The sequence below is a fragment of the Humulus lupulus genome, chromosome 2 (assembly GCF_963169125.1).
Source record: "Humulus lupulus chromosome 2, drHumLupu1.1, whole genome shotgun sequence".
NCBI lineage: Eukaryota > Viridiplantae > Streptophyta > Magnoliopsida > Rosales > Cannabaceae > Humulus > Humulus lupulus.
Genome location: NC_084794.1, coordinates 87,342,008 through 87,353,469, shown reverse-complemented (window position 1 = coordinate 87,353,469; position 11,462 = coordinate 87,342,008). Strand labels below are relative to the sequence as shown.

The following is an 11,462-nucleotide window of genomic DNA, read 5'->3' as shown; positions in this document are numbered from 1 at the left end:
CCCCTGAGAAACACCTTGGCCGTGGCAGTCAAGCGGCCGCATATGTACACATTGCCACCTAAGCTCTCCACTCAAGGCTGGGTGAACTTTTCTTTCCCTTTACCTGCACCACATATCATCCGTGAGCCAAGGCTCAACAAGAAAACCCATTACTGCATGTATACAATATCAATGAATGATTATGATAATCATACTGGGCTTGTAGACCAAATAAGATAAGTGAAGATCAACAAATGATTATAGTAATCATTCTGGGACTTGCCGGCCAATCAGATGAGTGATTAATGAATCACACATTATTTAAGTGACCAATGCGTCACACATTTGATAGGTGACTAATAAGTCTACCTCAAGGATCTATCTCCTATATAGATGACTAATAAGTCCATCTCTAGGGTTATGTTTCTTAAATAGATGGCTAATAAGTCCATCTCTAGGGATCCGCTCCCTAAGCCATGTGAAGTGTCAGTCACCTTAGCCTTTGGCTCTGGCTCTAAGTAACTAGCCTTTAGACTAGACAAGCACTTTTGTTTTCATCAAACTTAAGTGCTTATGTTGATAATGCTTATGTCGATTAGATCTAATATTTTTGGCTTGCGTTAAACACGCTAATATCGTTCTTGACTCATAGGTCAATCCCATACGACTAGTGCTCAGTACTACTATTGAACTTAACTAATAAGTCACAGCTTCACAGTCAATACTGACACCATTGTCGATCCTGACTAATAAGTCAGTACCATTCACAGATAAGCAAGACTGTTAAGCATATATAATGCAATCAATGTCCACTTATAGAGCACTCAACATGCTTCATCAATAACCATGCATTTCACATACTGGGTGCAGTTTTCTTACCTCTGGTTCGAGCGTGAAATAATAAAATAACAGCCCTTGAGAATGATCAGTCTTTAAGTCCTTTAGCGGTCACCTAGTCATAACCAAATAATAAACTTCCATCAATAAAATGAGGAATAAAAGGTTCCCGTACCAAGACCGAGCCTCTGGGACGAATTCCTCTGGACGAATTCCCGTACAAGACCGAGCCTCTGGAACGATCTCAAGGCCTAAGGTTCGAATTCCCACGATTAAAACACCATTCTGGCCACAAATGCCCTTCAGAGTCGCAGCCCCACCCTACTGAGTCGCGGCCCGCCTCTTAAAAACAGAGGCACCACCCTCCACTTCATGCACCATGCACCGCGGCCCCAAGGCCCTTCAGCTCCACCTCTCTTCTTCACTAAGCTCAGGTCGCGGCGCCCAAGAACTAGGTCGCGACCCCACCTTGAATCCAGCCAAAAACCTTCATTTTTCCTCTTCTAAATCATTCCATAAACCTACTCAAACATTTCCAATCTTATATTTTAACCCAAAAACCTCATCACTACCTCAACCTCATCAAAACCCAAGCTTTGAACCATTTAAAACCACCTCAAATAGCCACTTCTATAATAAAAATACAAACCTTATAAACTAACTCAAAAACATAGCAAACTAGAAAATCTCAAGCTAAAACCTTACCTCAGACTTGAATTGAATCCTCTTCAATGGTTAAACTAAGGTCCTAAGCTCCAAACCTTGATCTCCTAGCTTGAATCCTTAAATTGAGCTCCAAAAATCGAAAGAGAGAAAAGAGGAGAAAGATGATCGTGAGGAAGAGGGAGTTCTCTGCTTTTGTTGTCTAAGGCTTCCTTCTACAACTTTCTAATTCAAATATAACCCATGGTCAAAAGACCAAAATTCCCCCGAGCTTATTTCACTTCTTAACAGCCCCCAAGGGCAAAATTGTCATTTCCCGTCAAATCTCGTTAATCATAATTAATGTCCTCCAATTCCCGTTAATCCCAATAATCTCAACTAGTAATTAAGTCATACCCCATTACCCTATAATTCCTGGTAATGTGCTAAGCATCAAATTACCCCGAGACTCACCCCGAGCCTGATAAATAACCCCATTATGACCAAACCGCTAACTTGCATTCTAAGATCGTCTCATGCCGAATAACTCGAACATATCCACATATTAATGTGGCCTCGTTCGTAGATCGCCAACATGCATGAAAATATACAAATATGCCCTCAACGGGCCAAATTACCAAAATACCTTTACAATGAAAAGTGGACCCACATGCATGCATTTATCATTATATAATAATATAACTCACATAATCATGCATATACTCATTTAATTGCAAATAAATCAAGTATCGCCCTCCCGGCCCCCAAATCAAGGCACTAAGCCACATTAGGGAATTTGGGCCGTTACAGGTGTAGTCTTATTCTGTTGTGTATTCATAAGTACTCTAATCTAACTTGTGCTATTTACGAATCTCTTTATTAAAATCACATATATGCATGTATTTATGTTTTCTATTGTATGTTAATTTGTACAATAGGGAGCATGCATATAAACTTATATAAATAAGATCCTGCAGTAAAGCTCTCTCACTCACACAACCAAAGTGAAGAGCATTGGGGATCACCAATTTGAATAAGGTTTACAACCTTTGTCCATAAGTTTATTTCCCTAATCTCAAGCACTAAGGTAACTCTCACAAATTGGAAATAGATCTCTTGAATAAACAAGCCTCTTTGGTGATTTTTTAGCCAAGTGCTCCGGTGGATATAAATGGTATGTCTTACAAGTGAGCAATAGGCTCTTATTTATAGAGATTTGAGACACCCATTGAATATCAAATTCCACCAACCCCCATGGTTGTTACCAATGTTTAATTGGATTATATGGAATTTAAAAAGGAGAATTGGGAGCTACTTAGGTGTTGGAAACATTCAAATTTGGAGAAAACCGAAATTGGAATAGGCTGTCAGAACTCCAGGTCGTGGCCTACGATATGCCTGGCCGCGACCGCTAGCTTCTGTCGCCCAGGTCGCGGCCAAGGATAACAGTGGTTGTGGCCACAGTGCGTTTCAGCGTTCCAATTTTTCATACTTTTCCAAAACGTTCCAAATGCATTCCGATTTGATTTTGTAACTTCCATACACTTTATGGGAGTTAAAATCACATCTCCAATAGTCATATCACTTATGAATTTGTGAAATTCAAGCTCAAATGTGTAACATACAATCTACACATTATTGGGTAATATTTGGGAGTTACAAATTTTTTTTTTTTTTTGATCAAGAAAGATGAATTTCATTAATCATAAACCGAAATATACAAGGCAAAGTCCAAAGGACTAAATCATACAACCAAACAAAAGGAAGCTACCTTCAGTAGCTAAGCTTAATGCCTCTTACATTCTTATGGTTAAAACAACTAAGCCTAAACATGATGTCTTTTTTGATCAAATCTATGACAGTTGTAACACTAAGAGAATAGTGCTTAAAATAACAAATGTTCCTGTTATGCCAAAGATAATACAAAGTGGCTGAGAAAACAGCCGCCACTAAAGAGGCATGAAAACCCCCCTTCATGTATTCAATCCAAATTGTCCAAGCCATGAAACCAAGAGGCCAAGTGCATCTAACCCAACCTTGAATCAGCCGAACCACCTGCTAAGAAAAAAGGCAATAAAAAAACAAGTGGTTGTGGCTCTCAGCAACCAGCTCACAAAACGAGCATAAAACAAAGTCAAGAACCATAGAAACTCTAATAAGATGATCTCTGGTTAAAAGCTTAGAGTTAACAGCTTGCCATGTGATGAATCTATGCTTAGGAATACTCATTCGGTTCCAAACAAATTGATGATATTTGGCCGGAACTTGGTGAATAAGCCTAGCATACAACAACCCAATTTTAAACTTCCCATGACTACTCGCATTATCAATGTCCTCCTGAGCAAACAAGTTACGTAATTGACAAAGTTTTTTCCAATACCAGCTTGTATCTGTTTTGAGCTGGTAGTGCCAGAAATCATTACCTTTTAAGTATACCGTATGAATCCATTTAACCCACAAAGTCTCATGTTGATGGTTTATTGCCCAAATATACTTCCCAAGCATGGCCTTGTTCCATTTAGATCCTTCACCAAAGCCCAATCCTCCAAGAGTTTTCGGCAAACAAACTGTAGACCAGGCAGTGAGGTGAAAATTACTCCTAGTCCCATTGTTGCCCCAAAGAAACCACATACATAACTTGTCAACTTATTTAATAACACTTTGAGGCAATAAAAAGATATTCATCCAATAGTTACGCAGCCCAAGAAGAACAGAGGTAATAATCTGAACCTTTCCTACATAAGATAAATGTCTACTAGACCAAGTGTGAAGACGGAGCTTAATTTTTTTCAAAATTTCACCACAGTCAACCTCTTTCCATTTAGTAGGGCGCATAGGAATCCCCAGATATTTGAGCGAGAAAGAGCCTTCCTCAAGATGAAGAACTTCCTGTAACTGAGTCTTATCTTGAGCAGATATGCCACCAAAGAACACTTGAGACTTGTTGAGATTAGCCTTCATACCCGAACTATTGCAAAATTCATCAAACATCTGTTTTATAATCTGAATAGAACTATAGTTAGCTTTGCAAAAAATCACTAAATCATTAGCAAAGCATAAATTGATGATTTTGAGACTTTTACACATTGGGTGGAACCGAAAGGCAGGTTGCATCGCTCCAAATTGAAGCATCCTAGACAGGTATTCCATTACTAAAACAAACAGTAAAGGTGATATTGGGTCCCCTTGACGAAGGCCCTTAACCCCTTGAAATCCCCCTGCAAACACCCATTCAGCATAAGTACATATGAGGTACCCCTGAGACAAACCATTACCCAACTTATAAATCTGATGGGGAATCTAAAGCAGATCAACAATCTTTCCAAAAACGCCCAATCAAGTGTATCATAAGCCTTGCTAAGGTCGATCTTCAAAGCACATCTCGGGGAGGTGTTCTTCTTATTATAGTTCTTAATCAAATCCTAAAAGATGAGTATATTGTGAGCTAATGATCTCCCCCGAATAAATGCTCCCTGATTAGAACTGATTATAAACGGAAGAAATTCTAAGAGTCTACTGCAGAGCATTTTGGAAATGCATTTATACAAAGTGTTGCAGCAAGATATGGGACGATAGTCAACTGCTCTGCTAGGAGCATCATTTTTAGGGACCAAGGTTAATACTGTTTTATTGATCTCAGTAGGCATCCTTCCAGTTTTGAAAAAATCCAACACAGCCACTGAGATTTCATCACCAATTTGCTTCCATAAAACTTTGTAGAAATCTGAGTTGTACCCATCTAGACCTGGGCTCTTTGTACCCGGAATGCTGAAAAGAGCTTTCTTCACATCAGCCTTTGTAAAGTCTCTAATTAAACCCAGCTGCTTATCAATCTCTAAACAAGGCCCAAATTCCATACATTCTGTTTTAACAAACCCAGTAGCAAGACTAGAGCTGCCCATGAAACTTTTAAAGTGAGCTAAAGAATGATGAACAAATGAATCATAGTCATCAATGATGTACCCATGATCATTTAGAAAAGAAACTATCCGATTCTCCTCTCTCCTTTTTTTGATGCAAGCATGAAAATAAGCAGTATTCTCATCTCCTTTTTGCAGCCACGTTACCTTACTTCGCTGAATCAAGAAGCTCTTATATCTTGCATAATGAATTTTATAACTGATAGCTGCTTTCTTTTCTGCCTCCTGAGCAGAGACATCAAAGGGGAATTCTTGAACTTTTGTTAAAGCCTCCTGAAACTCGCCTTTTGCTTGAAGAAACCGCTGCTCAATATCTCCAATTTCTGTTCTATTAAACTTCCTCAGAATATGTTTCAGGCGTATCAGCTTCTTAGTCACTCCCCATAATCCTCTAGTTGTCATAGGCCTAAGCCAATTTGCCATAACAGTTTCTGTAAATTTTCTGTGAGTGATCCAACAATTAAAGAACCTGAATGGTTGTACTCCTAAATTCCCAGCCGAATGAGTCTTAATAAGGAAGAAACAATGATCTGAATATACCTCCCAATGTAGCTCAGCAATGGAGTTTAGCTGAAAGTCTATCCACCCTTCATTAATAAATGCATGATCTATTTTTTAATAGACCCGATCTCCCCCCTCCTGTTTATTTGACCAAGTAAAGTTTGAACCAACACATTTAAGTTTAGCAAGATGAGAGTGAGCTAGCCATGCAGTAGAATCAACTAACTCATTAGTACCAATCTCCCTTCCCCCCACTCTTTCATCAAATTCAAACACTGAGTTAAAATCTCCCACAACCAGCCATGGTAAGTTCAGAATTGACAGAGAAGATAAACCCCTCCACATTTCTAATCTCTCAGCTAACAAGCTGAACCCATATACAAAAGTAATCACCAAATCATGTTGTAAACCATAAATCCTCACCAGACAGTGTACAAATTGCTAGTGAACCAGTAACACATGAACATTGACAAAGGATCTCCTCCACAGAACCAGAATCCTTCCTTCTGTAGCCAGACTAGTAAAGCAATCCCAGCCTACCATCACCTTAGACATCATGTCTTGAACTTTAGCACCTTTTAATTTATTCTCTAACAGAGCACATAAACCAACTTTATTCACCTTTAAGAGACGTAAAATAGCATGTTGTTTGTCTCTCTTATTCAAACCCCTGACATTCCAGCTAAGTATGTTTGTGCAATCCATCAGGAAATGAATCAAATGAAACCCCACTCATTTCCCCTGTCACCTGCTCTTGAAGCACTTTAAACACATTTTTATCCCTGTCCAACTATGAACTCATTGTCTTGCCTTTACTCTTTGAGGTCCCAATTTTCCTTGGAACTTCCCAGTTCTCTTTGTTTGCTGGAGACCGAACCATATTTTTAATCGGAGCCCTGTCCTGAATCACAGCATCATCAGTACCAGTTACCTCTGTATTAATCTTTGTCCCTATCACTGTAAGCTCCTCTTGAGTCTCAGATGTCTCTCCTGTAGTTGCCTTAGCAGCCACTGAACCAGGAGCAAGATTAGTCGAAATTTGATCTGGTTTGCTCTTAGTGACCCAAGCTTTTGTTTCAGTTTTCTTGCATTCTGCAGCATTATGTCCATAGCCTTTGCAGGTCGAACACTTAATGGGAAGCCATTCATATTCCACAAATTGCTCCTGAAGTTGTCCACGTTCATTTACAAAATGGATTATGAAAGGAGGGTCATCTGTAATCTCCATCTCAACCAACACTCTAGCAAACCTTATCATAGATCTATCCTTAGTAAACTTGTCCACCATAATAGGCTTCCCAATTGTACTAACCAAGGCACTAAGACAGTTTTTCCCCCAATATTGCAGCCCTAAATTTGGCAAACGAATCCATAATGGAATAGATCGCACTAATCTGATAGAGTCAAGCTCTTGAGTCCAAGGCCTCACAATAACCGGCTTCCTATCAAACTGCACAATTCCATTCTCCAAAACAAAATCTCTTGTAGCCTCATCATTGAACTTGACAATGGTGAGACCCATGTGCATTCTCATTACCCGTTCAATGTCCAAATGTCCCTAAATCCTTTTAACAAACCCTTCAAAAACAGCAAATGGTGGATTTGCACCCAAAACCATACAAATCACAGCAGAATTCCAATTCTGAGCCTGTTCAGAAACCTCCTCCAAATCAATTTGGGCAACTTTCTTCCCATTTTTCATAAGGGGTTCCTCATAATGCAGCTTAGACGATTCATTTGTCTGAAGTTTTTCTCTGAGATTCGCCCAATGAGACTGGGCAGAGGCTTGAAAGTCCTCCTTCCCAACATTTGAATCCAAATCCTTACCCAGATCATCTTCTACCAAGTGAATGTGTATACCCTCAGTACTCGGCTCCTGCGATTGAAAACCATGTTTCCCTTCCAGCACTGCCGAAGAACCATCTGCTTCATTCTGTAGATCAGTCTGAATCTGAACGGAGGGTTCAATAAGAATCGTAGTCTCCTCAATCCGAGTTCTAGATGCAGGCTTTCGAGTTACTTTCTTCTTATTCATCGTGGAGAGAAGAGAGAAACTTCACACGCCCTCTATAAAAGTGGGAGTTACAAATTTTTAATTGATTTTGTAACTCCAAATATGTTACACACTTGGATGTACACACTATCCAAAATGTAACTCTCATATATATTACGTTACAATGTGTGACAATACTTTGTCACATTATTTAATCTCAACATTATATTATATAAATATATAACATTCCCCCACTAGATTAAATAGTTCACATTTTGTAACACTTAGTTAATCAATCAAACATTATATTTAAAATATAATATTCCCCCACTTGATTAAATAATTATTCTCTCTTATAGAAGTCATTGCATTGGTGCATAAAGTAAAGTGTTTTTCAACTTGAATTTTACTATAGTTTAATTACCACAAAGTTTGTTGAAAAATTGGTTGCATTAGGCATTGAACCAACTTTTCTTGATAAAAAAATTGGTGATAATACACACACATTTTCTATGTTCACTTAAGACCTCTATGTTTCACTTTGCACCGTTAATGGTCATGTGCACTTTCCATTCATGGACGTTCTTGAGAATACTCCCAATTCTCATGAGGGGCGGCACCACCCTTAGGTCCATATAGGTAGAATTCTTACAGTATTTTGTTACCCTAAAATACTTGTCTTCTCAACACTAAAATCTATTAAAAAACCTCTCGATTTTAACCCTCAATTCGGTAACTCACAAGTACTCATATCTCATATGGAACTATTTTGAGTACTACTAATATTCACTTGATTGACTTGTTATCACCTATTGAACCTAACACTAGTTAAGTAACTAGTATTAAGATAGGTTACCATCAATCGTGAATCTCTTTAGGGAGTTTAAGTCCCACCCCTCGAGATGAGGTAGCCACTAAATCTCTCGTTAGTGGCTTAGTGAAAGGGTCCGTCAAGTTTTCACTTATTCTCACATATAATATTGAGATGACTCTTCTTTGAATCAATTATCTTACGTATTCATGTCTTAGACTAATGTGTCTAGACTTCCCATTATACACTTTATTGTATGCCCAAGCCAATGTTGCTTGGCTATCACAATGTATCGATATAGTGGATACATTCTCTTTTATTAGAGGTATCTCCATCAAGAGATCCCTTAACCATTTGGCCACTTTGTCGGTGGCGGCTAGAGCTATGAACTCTTCTTCCATAGTAGAGTGAGATATACAGGTCTGTTTCTTGGAACCTCAAGAAATTTCACCCCCACCAAGTGTAAATACCCAACCAGTGGTAGACAAGTTGTCCCCAAAATTGGATATCCAACTTGCATCCATATACCCTTCTAAGATTGAAGGAAATTTGGAGTAGTGAAGGCTTAGTCCTTTGGTTTTCTTAAGATAACCTAGGACTCTCCCAATAGCCTTCCAATGCTCCACACTTGGATTACTTGTAACCTACTAAGCTTACTTACCGCAAATGCTATATCATGTCTAGTACACTGGTCGGCATACATAAGACTCCCTATATCACTTTTGTACTCCAATTGGGCCACCACTCTTCCTTCATTCTTCTCTAGTTCTACACTATGGTCGAATGGAGTATTGGCTTCTTTAACCTTGAGATGGTTAAATTTGTTCAATACTTCCTCAACATAGTGGGTTTGTCCCAAAGCAAAATCCCCACTATTTTTCTTCACTTTGATACCAAGTATGGTATCAACTTCTCCAAGATCTTTAATCTTGAAGGTTGATGATAAAAACCTCTTCGTTTCCACTATCACTTTCATGTTATCACTTAAGATAAGCATGTCATCCACATATAGGAAAACAATGATCACATATCTCTTACAAGTTTTGGGCCTTGATTAGCGTGTCTGGAGGGCATAATTGGTATATGTGTGATTAAATGATTAAATGAATGATTATGTGGCATGCATGATTATTATGATTATATGACTATGTGACATCCATGTTTGTGAGTATTAGATATGCATGTGGGCCCATTATAGCTTATAAGGGCATATTTGTAATTTTGGCCTATTGAGGGCATAAATATGATTATATGTGATAAATTGTTGAGACCGCATTATTATGTGGATATATTTGTAGTGTTTGGCTCGAGACTGTCCTAGTGAGCGGATTAGCGAAATATTCACAGCAGGGACTGATACCTAGCTTGGGAGGGGCCTAGGGGTATTTTTGGGAATTTAGAGAATATCTTGGGAATTATTAGATACTGATTAAATAAATGGTAATTAATTTTATGACGGGATTTATTGGTAAATATTAGGAATATTTGAGGAATTAGCAGGAACTGGGGAAAATGACTATTTACCCTTAGAATAATTAAAGGATTAAGTATAACAAGGAGGGGCATAATGGTTATTTGTTAGGCAAGGGATAAGTTTAGTACTCCTTTGGAGTGGAGTTATCTTCAGCTCTCTCTTTCTCTCTCACGATTTCTCTCATCTCTCTCTTGTACTTGGGTTGTTGAAGGAAAATTGAAGGGAAAGGCTAGGTTGGGAAGTCTTGAGGAATTGAAGTTATTTATCAGGGAAGTTCAGCTGGGAACTTAGGAGAATTAAGCTCAAGAACTAAAGGTGGTGGCTGAGGGTTTAGCAGCTAATTTAGGTAAGCTTTAGACTCTAAATTTGTTGAAGTATTGGATTGTTAGGGTAGAATTTAAGCTAAGTAATTGGGTAATGAATTCTGCTGAATGGGGTATTAGCTTTAGTATAATTGTTAGGAATTTAATGTTTAAAGAATGTGATTTTATCTTGAACTCGTGGTTGGGTTTGGTTCTAATTGGGAGGCTTATTGGATTTGAGTTTTGAGGGAAATTGGCTGGAAAAGGTTGGAGAGAACCCAAAATTTATGGGTTTGAAGAGGGTGCACCACGACCCAGCTCTGGGGCACCGCGGCGTGTGTGCCCATAAGAACCTGGGTTGGCCTTTGACTTAGGGGGGCACCGCAACCCACTAAGCCAAGTTGCGGCCTGCCTCCCCTATAGCTTGGGTTCTTGGTCTCTGACTTGGGGGCAAGTCGCGACCCACTAAGCTAGGTCGCGACCCGCCTAGGGATTTTAGCCTTAGAATGGTTTCTAAAATTGGTAAAGCTCGAGGGTTCGAACCTAGGCACTCGGGAAAATTTCTACTACATTGTTCAGTAGAAATTGATGTCTCGAAGGCTATCTTTTGTCTCCTAAGTATTTATTTGGATTGGAAGTTAACAATTACCCATTGGACACTGTGACTAGGTTTATCGCCAAGGCTCGGGGCTGAGTATAATGCTTGGAACCATTTCATTTTCTCCGTTCAGAATTAAAGGTAAGAAAACTGCACCCTTGAGTGGTTGTAACGAGACTGAGTTTCCCAATACTTTAACATTTATATTGTATGGCTAAATGAGTAATTTGGCATATGAAAATGAACGGCCTAAGAGAGTCGGGGGCTGATATTTGTGCATAGGATGTGGCTCGGCCACTATGAGTAGGAGTCATCTAGATAAACACTACACTCGACCTAAGCGAGCCGGAGTCAATGGATTAAACAGAGGGTGCAGCCTAAGGGCGTCGACCCTGAGTATTGCAT

General features: G+C 39.0%; 1 protein-coding gene across 1 annotated transcript; it reads right to left on the bottom strand.

The window, feature by feature from the left end:
* Positions 1–3,231: 3,231 nt before the first annotated feature.
* LOC133814493 (uncharacterized) lies at positions 3,232–7,401 on the bottom strand. Its single transcript, XM_062247443.1, has 9 exons — positions 6,671–7,401; positions 6,501–6,561; positions 6,303–6,415; positions 6,051–6,246; positions 5,082–5,948; positions 4,155–4,746; positions 3,895–4,025; positions 3,601–3,795; positions 3,232–3,513 (listed from the first exon to the last, which is right to left on the bottom strand). Exons 1-9 carry the CDS (start codon positions 7,399–7,401, stop codon positions 3,232–3,234), a joined length of 3,168 nt encoding a protein of 1,055 aa, XP_062103427.1.
* Between the last annotated feature and the right edge of the window lie 4,061 nt (positions 7,402–11,462).